General features: G+C 53.5%; 1 protein-coding gene across 4 annotated transcripts; it reads left to right on the top strand.

Moving 5' to 3' along the window:
* Window positions 1–41: 41 nt before the first annotated feature.
* On the top strand, window positions 42–7437 carry C2H1orf35 (chromosome 2 C1orf35 homolog). 4 transcript variants are annotated; one of them, XM_054057449.1, is made up of 9 exons: window positions 42–94; window positions 1664–1791; window positions 1912–2065; window positions 2148–2193; window positions 2304–2386; window positions 3766–3838; window positions 4284–4363; window positions 4657–4797; window positions 5434–7437. In XM_054057449.1, the coding sequence occupies exons 2-9, from the start codon at window positions 1698–1700 to the stop codon at window positions 5690–5692; spliced, it is 930 nt and encodes a 309-aa protein (XP_053913424.1). In that variant the 5' UTR covers window positions 42–94; window positions 1664–1697; the 3' UTR covers window positions 5693–7437. The 4 variants fall into 4 exon arrangements, with proteins under 4 accessions (XP_053913424.1, XP_053913425.1, XP_053913427.1 ...); XM_054057450.1 differs by lacking the exon at window positions 42–94 and adding an exon at window positions 137–337; XM_054057452.1 differs by lacking the exon at window positions 42–94 and adding an exon at window positions 364–664.
* The last annotated feature ends 5220 nt before the right edge of the window (window positions 7438–12657 follow it).

Raw genomic sequence — 12657 nt, forward strand, 5'->3', positions numbered from 1 at the left:
CGGTGGTATCGCCCGTGTCGCACAGCGCACTCCGCCTCCCCCCCCTCCCCCCCGCGCGGAGTGGTAGCGGCCGGGGCGCACGGGCCGGAGCGAGGTGCGTGCTGGGGGGGGGGGGGCGTGTTTGACCCCGAGGTTTGCAAACATCTTCAGCTCCCTGATTGTCTGGTGTACGGTTCTGGGGAGCGCAAGGACCCCCCTCGTGTAGTGAGCCTTTTGGGCCATACTTTTCCCCCCACGGGTGTTGCAATGCCCGCTCCCCCCGCCCCAAGACCGTGCATTCCTCCCTTTCCGGCCATGCAATTCCCACGGCTTTGGGATGTAAACACCTCAGCTCCGGGTAGTGCATTCCCCCTTTTCCAGCTGTGCAACCCCCACCCGGGTTGTGCATTTCCCCTTCTTTCCAGCCGTGCATCCCACCGGCAGGAGCAATTCCCTCTTTTCCAGCCGTGCAATCCACTTCCCTGGGCCGTGTATCCCTTTCCAGACGTGCATCCCCCCCCGGGCCATGCATCTTCCCCCCCCAAGCTGTGCATTCTTCCCTTTCCAGCCATACAACACCCCGCCGTCCTCCCCCCACCGCGAGCTGTACATCTGCCCCTGGGACTTCGCATTCCCGCTTTTCCAGCCGTGCACCCCCGCCCTGGGCCGTGAAACCCTCCCCGGGGTGTGCATTCCCTTCTCTGCAGCCCTGCGACCCCCCAACCCTGCACTGTGTATCCCTGCACTCCCCCCTTCCAGCCATGCAGACTGCAACCTCCCCCAGGACTCTGCAATTCCCCCTCTTCCAGCCATGCATTTCCCCTCCCTGAGCTGTGCATCCATCCTGAGCTGTGCATTCCCTACTTTCCAGCCATGCATCCCCCCTGGGCCATGCATCTTCCCCTCCAAGCCGAGAATCCCCCCCTTTCCAGCCATGCATCGCCTCCTGGGCTGTGCATCCTCCTCCCTGGCTTCACATTATCCCCCTGGTTTGTGCATCCCTGCGTTACCCGCCCCCCCCCAACTTCCAGACATCCAGATTGCAAATCCCACCAGGGCTCTGCAATTCCCCCTTTTCCAGCCACGCATTTCCGCTCTCTGGTCTGTGCATCCACCCTGGACTGTGCATTCCCTCTCTTCCAGCCCTGTAATACCCCTCCTTGGGCTGTGTATCCACCCCAGGCTGTGTATTCCCTCCTTTAAAGCTGTGCAAGCCCCCTGGGCCATGCATCTTCCCCCCAAGCCGTGCATTCCCCCCTTTCCAGCTGAGCAATTCTCCCCCTTCCAGACATGCAACCTCTCCCTCCGCCCCAAGCTGTGCAACCCCTTCCAGGCTGTGCATCTTCCACTCAAGCTGTGTGTTCCCCCCCTTTTCAGCTGTGCACCCCCCCCCCCAGGACATGCATTCTCCCCCATTCCAGCTGTGCAACCCTTCCAGCTGTGCATCTTCCCCCCAAGCCGTGCATTCCCCCCTTCCAGCCATGCAAGCCCCTCCTTGGACCATGCAACAACCCCCCCAAACCAGGCACCCCCCAGGCTTTGCATTTCCTTGTGATCCATCACAGCTCCTCCCCAGGCTTTGGTGTCCTCCCTGGACCACATTTGCCCCCCGTCCTCCCAGGTGACCCCGCTGGGGTTGCACAGAGTGGATGTGGAGGCCAAACCCTGGGCTGATCCCTTGCAGGTGTCACCACGCCACCCCCGTGGGGTCCAGCACCATGTTTGGTTCCTCCCGAGGAGGGGTCCGGGGGGGTCAGGACCAGTTCAGCTGGGAGGATGTCAAGATGGACAAACAACGTGAAAACTACCTGGGTAAGGACTGACCTGGACCAAACCCCACCCATATCTCCATCACCATCCTCAGTTTTGGGGTATGGATGGAGTTTTTGGGTGCAATGATGTTTTGGGGGATGGGGGTGTCTCTTCCTACAGGGAACTCCTTGATGGCACCGGTGGGCCGGTGGCAGAAGGGAAAGGACCTGACCTGGTATGCAAAGGGCAAGAAGGAGACAACTCCCGCGCTATCCCGTGAGGAAGAGCTGGCCGCCGTCCGCCTGGCCGAGCAGGAGGCTATGATGGCAGCCCTGTACGTCTGCATCTCCTCGTCCCCAAAAAACAGGGGGTGCGAGGCATCGCCCCCACCCCATGACCTGCTTTTGGTTTCATAGGGGCTACAAGAACGTGAAGAGGCAGCCCACCGCCCTCAGCAAGGAGGTGAGAGGGGCACCACATGTCCTCCAGCATTGTCCCATGCAGAGGTGCTGTTGTGTCCCCTCTATTTTGGGGGGATACACACACAGAGGATGCTTTCCCCCCAACCCTAGGACTTGGCGGAGGTGTGCAAGCGGGATGGTGCTGAGCGGGATGAGAAGAACGTGGACCGAGTGGTGGGCTTGGGCAGCTCCAGGTACTCCAACACCCCTCATTTCAGAGCCATTTCAACTATTTTACAAAGGGGATGCTGAAAACCTCAAAAGATTCAACAAGGCCAAGTGCAACGTCCTGCACTTGGGTTGGGGCAACCCTCAGTAGAATCATAGAAGAGTTGGGGTTGGAAGGGACCTTAAAGATCATCTAGTTCCAACCCCCTGCCGTGGGCAGGGACATCCTACGGGATCAGGCTGCCCAAGGCCCATCCAACCTGGCCTTGAACACCTCCAGGGATGAGGCATCCACAACTTCCCTGGTCAGCCTGTGCCAGTGCCTCACCACTCTCATTGTGAAGAAATTCTTCCTGATGTCCAGTCTAAATCAGCCCCTCTCCAGTTTATACCCATTCCCCCCTGTCCTATCACCACAAGCCCTTATGAATAATCACTCTCCAGCTTTCTTGTAGCCCCTTGTGACAGGAAGGTCGCTGTAAGATCTCCTCTGAGCCTTCTCTTCTCCAGGCTGAACAAGCCCAACTCTCTCAGCCTGTCCTTGTATGGAAGGTGCTCCAACCCTCCGATCATGTTTGTATCCCTCCTCTGGACCTATTCCAACAGCTCCATATCCTGTATCGATGAAGAGATTGAGAGCAGCCTTTCAGAGAAGGACCTGGAGGTGCTGGTAGGTGAGAAGTTCAACATGACTGACAGCCTAGAAGGCCAAGCATATCCTGGGCTGCATCAAAAGAAACGTTGCTAGCAGGTTAAGGGAGGTGATTCTGTTCCTCTGCTCTGCTCTGGTGACACCATGTGTGCAATACTGTGTTCAATTCTGGAGCTCTCCGCACAGGAAGGACATGGATCTGGTGGAGCAGATCCAGAGGAGGCTACAAAAATGATCAGAGGTCTGGAACACCTTCACTATGAAGGGAGGCTGAGAGAGTTGACATTGTTGAGCCTGGAGTAAAGAAGAATCCAAAGAGACCTTATTGCAGCCTTCCAGTGCTTAAAGGGGGCTTAGAAGAAAGATGGGGAAGAACTTTTTAGCAGAGCCTGTAGCGATAGGACAAAGAGTAATGGTTTTAAACTAACAGACGAGAAGTTTAGATATTTGGAAGAAATGTTTTTCACTGAGGGTGGTGAAACACTGGAAGAAGTTGCCCAGAGAGGTGGTGGGTGCCCCATCCCTGGAAACGTTCAGGGTCAGGTTGGGTGGTGCTCTGAGCAACCTGATTGAATTGAAGGTGTCCCTGCCTGCTGCAGGGGGGTGGACTGGATGGTCTTCATGGTCCCTTCCAACCCAAACCATTCTATGATTCTTTGATTTTACAATTTTCATGCAGTGTACTATTATTATGCTTTTTTGTTTGTGTTTTCATTTTGTTTTGTGATTTATTGTGACGATGTCTCTCCCCAGTGGCAGTGCTGGCCGGGTGATGCTCTCCAAGGAGGACAAGGAGGCAGCCAAGTTGGGGCTCTCCATCTTTACGGTACGCGGGCCACATCCTTCTCGGGAAGTTTAGAAAAAGACATAAAAAGGCAAAAAGCTCTGCCTTGCACTTGGGATGTTTTATTTATAAGCAAAGCTGGAGCACAGAGACGTGCAAGAGGTCCCTGTGTCCTGCTTAGACTGTGTTAATTTGCATGGGTTTTAATTTGCAAGCAGCTCTTGAGGGTATGGCATTTTTTTTTCCATATTTAATTTCATTTATCTTTTTTTCCCAAATTGAATTTTACTTTTTCCAAAATAAATTTAATTTAATTTTATTTTTATTTTATTTTATTTTAATTTTTATTTAATATTAAGGGTTTTTTTTCAAATTAAATATAATTTTCATTTAATTTTATTTTTTCCAAATGAAATTTAATTCTCTTTTTCTTATGATTCAAAGCTTTGGGCTCATGGACTCACTCTGTATTTCTGTTCCTCCCTAGCACCAGAAGGTTGCCAGCAGCCCTGAGACATCTGGCTCCAAGAAGAAGCAGGAGAAGGAGGAGAAGGTGGAGGAGAAACGGTGAGGAAGGGAACCACCCCTTTGGTGGGAAGTGACCAGAAATGGTGTTTTGGTGGTCAGTATTTTACAAAATGCTTTTCTGGCTCTGTTTGGCAATTGAACGTCTTCTGCATCCACCTAGAACACCCTCAAACCTCTGCTTTGCCCCAAAAATAGGTGGGGGGGGGCCTTTTCCATGGCCAACGAGGAACGTAGTGGGATGCAGGTGGAGGGCGGAATGGGGATGAGTTTTCAGAGGAGCTGGAGGGATGTGCGGGACAGGGCTCCTCACTGCTTAGATCACTTCCCCACAGACCAGAGAGCAGCAAGAAATCCAGAAAGGAGAAGAAGAAAAAGAAAAAGAAGAAACACAAGAAGGAGAAGAAGAAGGACAAGCATCACAAGAAGGATGCTGCCTCGTCATCCTCTGATTCTTCTCCGGAGCGGGATGAGAGGTAGGTGGGATTGGGATTGGGATTGGGGCTGAGCCCTGGTCATGGGAAGGGAGACCGAGGCTGGGGATCATAGAGAATCGCGGCTGGAAAACGGGATGAAGGATACAGGAGAGCTACATGGTCATAGGACGCCCTGTAGGCATCTCCTGGCTTTCCAAAATCATAGAATCATTACGTTGGAAAAGCCCTTTGAGATCATCAACTCCAATTGTAGCTGTCCACTACTAAACCATATCCCCATGCTCCTCATCTACCTGCCTTTTAAACACCTCCAGGGATGGGGACTCAACCGCCGCCCTGGGCAACCTGTTCCAGTGCTTGAGAACCCTTTCAGTGAAGAAGTTTTTCCTAATGTCCAATATAAACTTTCTCTGATGCAGCTTGAGGCCATTCCCTCTTGTCCTATCACCTATCACTTGGAAGAACAGACCAACACCCACCTCTCTACAACCTTCTTTTAGGTAGTTGTAGAGAGCGATAACGTCTCCTCTCAGCCTCCTCTTCCCTAGGCTAAACAGCCCCAGGTCCCTCAGCTGCTCCTTGTAAGACTTGTTCTCCAATCCCTTTTTTATCCCAAAATTGGCTTGTGGGCATCCCCAAATATCCCTAATCTCACATTTCCCTCCATCCCTGTAGGCACCACCGAAGGAAAGCCCAGCAGCGCCCTGAGACATCACGGCATAGCGCCCGGCGTCGGCACGACACGGATTCCTCTGCTGGCAGCCGGGATTCGGGCAGGAGCCCCATGCGCCATCCTGCCCGTCGGCGGAGTCACAGCAGGGACAGCCACGGTCGGCACTCGTCCCCACGGCGCAAGGGGAGGAAGAGGAGCAGGAGCAGATCTCCTCCATCCCGTGGGGTCAGGCAGCGCCACGACACTGATTCGGGTGACTGAGAGGGGAATTTTTCCAGGGAGATCTGACATAGTCTATATATTTTTTAAGGAAATTAAATTAAAAATGCTGTAGCTCTGTGGTTTCTGGGGCCGAGTCTAGGAAGGGGCTGAGTGTTTTGCGATGCCAGCTGCCCCTTCCCTGCCCGCAGCTCCTGCCTTCAATCCAGGGCAACTCTTTCCACTGTGGATCCCAGCTGCCCTTCTCCTCACTGCCTGGATCCATCCATCCAAGCGTGATTTAGCACGGAGGAGGCTGTGAGGTGGGTGCTGGTGCTGGGACGGTTCCAGCTGCTGTGCTGGGAATGCTGTGGACATCTCGTGTAGAGAGACTTTGGGTGCAGCTGTGATTATTATAGTTTTTAATGTCTTCTTCCAATGCCCTCGAGTAACGGCCAGCGGAGCGGCTAGATCTCTGCCAGGAGGGTTGTGCATCTTGCACCCAATGGCTTTATGATGATCAGGCTGTGGGGTTCTCCACAGGGCCAACTCTGTTATTCATGGGGCGATGGGTGCTCTCCATGGGGTGACCGGTGCTTTCCATGTAGTGGTGAGTGCTTTTCACGGGGTCATGAGTGCTCTTCATAGATGATAAGTGCTCCCCAAGGGGTGGTGAATGCTCTTCATGGGGTGACGGGTGCTCCCCATGTCACAAGGATGTTCCCCATGGGATGATGATGCTCTCTGTGGGACAGCGGATGCGCTTCGTGGGGCAGTGGGTGCTCTTCATGCAGTGCTGGTTGCTTTCCGTAGGGTGATTGGTACTCCTCGTGGGGCAGTGGGTGCTCTCCGTGGGGCAAGGGTGCTCCTCATACCCTCAGGGGTGCTTTTTATGGGATGAAAGGTGCTTCATATGGGTTGGTTGGTGCTCTCTGTGAGGTGGTGGATGCTCCCCATGAGGTGATGGGTACTATGGGCATAACATAGCTCACTACAGGGATGTCCGTGCCATAGGATCCCTAGGCAGTATCCATTCATGTATCCTACATGGTTTGGAGCAGCCCATTCCCTGGGGATGAATGCTTTCCCAACCCAAGTTTGGGGAAAATCTGGGGCTTTGTGACTGAGGCAGCTATGGGCAGGGATGATGGATGTTCCTTTTGGTTGAGAAACGATCTCTTTGGATTTTAAAAAGGAAACTGCCCTACTTAGGGGCTGCAAGGAGAACCTCTGAAATAATTCCTTGGATGATGGAGGGAAGATGGATGGGGCTGAGGCATCACCCGCACAATTTGCCCTGGTTGTGTCCACGCCACAGTGGGGCAGCTCTGTTTCCATACAGGATTTCAAACCTGAAACCAGAAATCATAGAATCATTAAGGTTGGAAAAGACCTCTAAAATCAAGTCCAACCACCAGCCCAACACCACTGTGCCTACAAAATCATGTCAAGAGTGCCACATCTACAAAACTTTTGAACACCTCCAGCAATGGTGACTCCACCACTGCCTTGGGCAGCCTCTTCCAGTGCTTCACCACTCTCAGGGAAGAAGTTGTTCCTAATACCCAATCTAAACCTCCCCTCTCACTACTTAAGGCCATTTTGTCTCATCCTAGCACTTATTCCTTGGGAGAAGAGACCAGCACCAACCTCGCTACAACCTTCCTTCAGGAAGGTCTCCCCTCAGCCACCTCTTCCACAGGCTAAACGACGTCAGTTCCCTCAGCCGCTCCCATAACCTCGTTCTCCAGCCCCTTCCTCAGCCCCATTCCCCTGCTTCGGATGTGCTCCAGCCCCTCAGTGTCCTTGGAGTGAGAGGCCCAAAACTGAACCCAGTATTCCAAGTGCAGCCTCACCTTCCCTGCTTCTGTTGGCCAGACCATTGTTGATCCAAACCAGGATGCTGTTGGCTTTCTTGGCCACCGCTGGCTCATGTTGACCAGCACCCCCAGGTCCTTTTCTGCCAAGCAGCTTTCTGGCTATTTGTCCTCAAGCCTGTATTAAAAATGAGTATTTATGCACCTGGCGCACCAAAAAGGGGATGGATTTTACATCAATAAATAGAAATATTGATCTAAATGGTGAGGGAACTTTCCCGAGTGACTCGGGAGCGTCGCCAGCTGCCGGAGTGGCCTTGCAAGCACAACAGCCTCATTTGTGTAATTAATGATGCAATTTCTCCTGTCGGAGATGGGGTGGTTTTGTGTGTCTTGACGAACGAAGTCTTGGGCTGGCGATTAGCCTTGGTTTGCACTTTGGCAGCGTTGGGGGAGGTTTCTGTCATCTCAGTGTCCGTGGCATTGCCCTGCCCACAGCCAGACAAGAGGGATGGGGCGGGCTGGGACCAGGCGTGCCGGGTGTCGAACAAGGGCAGCATTCATTGCTGGGGGGGTTGGACATGCAGGATTAGAGCAATGAGCTGAAATAAAGCCTTTCTGTCCCGCTCTCCTCCCTGGCTGCAGGCACGTGGGAGATGCTGTGGAGTAGCTGCAAGCTTTGGGGATCCCCCCATCCACCCCAAGATGCTTTTTTTGGAAGGATTGGCCACCTTTTGGCAGGGCCACAAGGCTGTTGCTGTTGATCTGAGCAGCTGCAGCCCCAGATCCGCCAGTCATAAGTGGTGCCCCCAGGGCTCAGTGCTGGGTCCAGTTCTGTTCAATGTCTTCATCCATGATCTGGATGGAAGGTTTGAATGTACCCTCAGTAAGTTCATGGATGACACTGAGCTGGGAGAATGTGTTGATCTCCTTGAGGGTAGGGAGGCTCTACAGAGGGATCTGAACAAGCTGGATTGATGGGCTGAGGCCAATGGGATGCCCCCTGCCCGTGGCAGGGGGGATGGAATTAGATGATCTTTAAGGTCCCTTCCAACCCAAACTATTCTATAATTCTATGGTACTAAACAAGGCCAAGTGCCAGGTCCTGCACTTGGGTTACAACAACCCCATGCATCGCTCCAGGCTTGTGGAAGAGTGGCTGGAAAGCTGCCTGGCAGAGAAAGACCTCGGGGTGCTGGTTGACAGCAGCTGAACGTGAGCCAGCGGTGGCCCAGGTGGCCAAGAAAGCCAACAGCATCTTGGCCTGTATCATGAACAGTGTGGCCAGCAGGACCAGGGAAGTGATTGTGCCCCTGTACTCGGCACTGGTGAGGCTGCACCTTGAATCCTGTGTTCAGTTTTGGGCTGCTCAGTACAAGAAGAACATTGAGGTTCTGTAGTGTGTACAGCGAAGGGCAACAAAGCTGGTGAAGAGACTGGAAAACAAGGGTTATGAGGAGCGGCTGAGGTACCTGAGGTTGTTTAGCGTGGAGAGGAGGAGGCTGAGGGGAGACCTTATCACTGTCTACAACTGCCTGTAACGAGGTTGTAGTGAGGTGGGTGCTGGTCCCTTCTCCCTAGTGACAAGTGATAGGGTGAGAGGAAATGGCCTCAAGTTGTGCCAGAGGAAGTTTAGATTGGATATCAGGAAAAACTTCACCAAAAGGGTTCTCAGGCTCTAGCAGAGGCTGCCCAGGGAGGTGGTTGAGTCCCCATCCCTGGAGTTGGGCAGATGAAGTACTTACAGATATGATTTAGTAGTGGACAAGTACGGTTGGGCTTGATGATCTCAAAGGTCTTTTCCAACCTAATGATTGGAAGAAAGCTGGAGAGGGACTATTCATAAAAGCTTGCAGTGACAGGACGAGGGGGAACAGGTGTAAACTGGAGAGGGGCAGATTTAGGCTTGATATAAGAAAGAATTTCTTCACCATGAGAGTAGGGAGGTGCTGGCACAGGTTGCCAAGGGAGGTTGTGCCTGCCCTGGAGGTCAAGGCCAGGTTGGATGGGGCCTTGGGCAGTCTGATTTAGTGGGATGTCCCTGCCCCACGGTTGGGGTGTTGGAACAAGATGATCTTTAAGGTCCTTTCCAACCCAAACTATTCTATGATTCTATGATTCTCTCTATCCCAGGGACCCACAGTGTGGCTGCCCACATGGAATGAGTGGGTTAGCCCTGAGCCCATGGGCACCATGGCTGGAGGTTCTGACCCTGCCTGTGCTCACCAGACTGGTCAAGGTGACCCTGCTGGGGATTTTTGGGGTCCAGGCTGGAACTGGTGCCTGCTGGGAAGGTCCCAGTGCAAAGCAGCCATGGAGATGATGGGGCAGGGTTGTGCGGAGTGGGAACTCAGTGCTGGTAGCTCCAGGCTGAAGAGGTAACTATGGAAGAGCCGCACTGCGCACGTATGTGCAGTGAGCAGAGAGAAAACCCAGATCCCACGCAAATCCCAGCATCCTGCTCCCTCCGTGGGCTCCTGCTTCCCACTGCCTTCACTTCCCGGGTGGGTGGGTGGGATGGCTGCTGCTGGCAGAGGAGTGATTCACACCTGCAGTTCCAAGCCCAGTCGTGTCCCAGTTGGTGCCAGAGGGTGTTGATCTACCGAGCCAGTTGCCAGAGGGGCTGTGGCACAGCTATCCCAACAGCTATTTCAGGTCCAGGATGGATGGAGCAGCACAGGGAGGGCTCTGTCTCTGTCCACTGCAGCTGGTGAATGAACCAGGGAGCACAGGGAGCGTCATGGATAAGCCCCCAAGGTGGCTTATGGCACCCAGGGCTGTGACCCCTCCTGCAGACCCTGCATCTGTGAACAGTCCCCACACAGAGGAATGAGGGAGCAGGTCTTGCCTCTTGTGCTGTGTGAAGGAGGTACCTGAACTGAAGTTTGAGAAAGGTGGAGAAGATCAAGATGAGTGTGAAAGAGCCTGGCCCCATCCCCAACCCAGGGCTGCAGATCCCATCTGCCTCCCTGCCAAGCTGTTGCACTGGTTCCTGGGTGGACAGGGCAGGAATCACCAGATGCAGTGTCTGGCCCTGCTGAAGGAGCTGGTGTTTCATGCTCGCCCTTTCCCCTGGGCATGATGGGTGGCTAAAATCCCTGGGGCATGGCCAAGTCCAGGACAGAGCATAACCCGTGCTCCCCTGAGTTGACAGTCTGGTTCCCACAGCTCAGAGAATGTCATCATATTCATAGAATCAAAGAATCACCAGGTTGGAAAGGACCCACTGGATCATCGAGTCCAACCATTCCTAACACTCCCTTAAACCATGTCCCTAAGCGCTTCATCAACCCGTTTCTTAAACACCTCCAGGGAAGGTGACTCAACCACCGCCCTGAACAGCCTGTTCCAGTGCCAGATGACTCTTTCTGTGAAGAATTTTTTTCTGATATCCAGCCTGAACCTCCCCTGGCAGAGCTTCAGGCCATTCCCCCTTGTCCTGTCCTCAGTCACTTGGGAGAAGAGCCCAGCTCCCTCTTCTCCACAACCTCCTTTCAGGTAGTTGTAGAGAGCAATAAAGTCTCCCCTCAGCCTCCTCTTCTCAAGGATAAACAACCCCAGCTCTCTCAGCCGCCCCTCGTAAGACTTGTTCTCCAGCCCCTCACCAGCTTCGTTGCTCGTCTCTGGACACGCTCCAGAGCCTCAACATCCTTCTTGTGGTGAGGGGCCCAGAACTGAACACAGTACTCAAGATGCAGTCTCACCAGTGCCGAGTACAGAGGGAGGATAATTTCCCTGGACCTGCTGGTCACACCGTTTCTGATCCAAGCCAAGATGCCATTGGCCTTCTTGGCCACCTGGGCACACTGCTGGCTCATGTTCAGTCGGCTGTCAACCAGCACCCCCAGGTCCTTCTCCTCTGTGCAGCTCTCCAGCCACTTTTCCCTCAGTCTGTAGCACTGCATAGGGTTGTTGTGCCCCAAGTGCAGGACCCGGCATTTGGCCTTGTTGAACCTCATGCTATTTGGCCTCGGCCCAGCGGTCCAGCCTGTTCAGATCCCTTTGCAGATCCTCCCTACCCTCCAGCAGATCCACACTTCCTCCCAGCTTCGTGTCATCCGCAAACTTGCTGAGGGTGCACTCGATGCCTTCATCCAGGTCATTGATAAAGACATTGAACAGAGCTGGACCCAGTACCGAGCCCTGAGGAACCCCACTTGTAACTGGCCTCCAGCTGGAGTTAACTCCATTGACCACCACTCTCTGGGCCCAGCCATCCAACCAGTTTTCAACCCAGGAAATTCCCTGCTTTCTCCTTTCAGCCTTGGCCTCTGTGCATGGAGAAGCAGAATCTACAGCGTGGCCAGGGCAGCCGATGCACCTTGGGTGAAAGCCATGGCTGAGGAGCCACCTCTGTAGTGCTGATGGGGTCAGGGTGCTGTGTCACATCACGGCGTCTGCCTTTTTAGGGAAGAAAGATGGGAGAGGAGTGGGGGGCTGTGCTTATTTCAACAGCACAAAGTAACATCAGTGGAAGAGCTGGCCCTTCAAGTTCAATTCCCTCTCAGGCCAGGAATATACATAGATGTCCTGCCCTGTTAGGCATGCAGAGATCCTGAGTCAGAGCTTGAAACTCAAGGCAAAAGAAGTTTCAAAAGATCATCCTGACTTAGAGGAGTTTTGTAATCCTTTGTCATCATTTGCCCAACAATATTTACCCTGTACTACCAGGAGAAATGCAAGGAATAGACAGCTGGCTGGGAAACCTGACTCAGGCTGAGCTCCCAGCTGAAGACTGGGCAGAGCGGAGACCCATTCCATCCCATGAGCCTCTGTGCAGGAGAGGATGCTCCAAGGATCATAGAATGGCTTGGGTTGGAAGAGACCTCAAAGCCCACCCGGTTCCAACCCCTCCCTGCCATGGGCAGGGACACCTCCCACTGGTTCAGGTTGCTCAAAGCCACATCCAGCCTGGCCTCGAACAGCTCCAGGGATGGGGCAGCCAGGACTCCTCAGGGCAACTTGTGCCACTGTCTCACCACCTTCACAGGAAAGAAGTTCTTTGTAATATCTAATCTAAATCTTCCCTCTTTCAGCTGAAAACCATTCCCCCTTACCCTATCGCTGCGCTCCCTGATGAAGAGCCCCTCCCCAGCTTTCCTTTAAGCTTCCTTTAAGTAGTGGAAGGCTGCCTTAAGGTCTTAAGAGCCTTCTCTTCTCCAGGCTGAGCCCCAACTTTCTCAGTCTGTCTTCATATGGGAGGTGCTCCAG

This window comes from Cuculus canorus, chromosome 2, assembly GCF_017976375.1.
Source record: "Cuculus canorus isolate bCucCan1 chromosome 2, bCucCan1.pri, whole genome shotgun sequence".
Lineage (NCBI taxonomy): Eukaryota > Metazoa > Chordata > Aves > Cuculiformes > Cuculidae > Cuculus > Cuculus canorus.

Bases quoted from the DNA above. Each gene is read 5' to 3' on its own strand.
- C2H1orf35 (XM_054057448.1), top strand. From the start codon at position 1,629: ATGTGGAGGCCAAACCCTGGGCTGATCCCTTGCAGGTGTCACCACGCC. The intron at 2,194-2,303 runs GTGAGAGGGGCA...CCCCAACCCTAG, and splicing joins CCACCGCCCTCAGCAAGGAG to GACTTGGCGGAGGTGTGCAA. The intron at 4,364-4,656 runs GTGAGGAAGGGA...ACTTCCCCACAG, and splicing joins GAGAAGGTGGAGGAGAAACG to ACCAGAGAGCAGCAAGAAAT.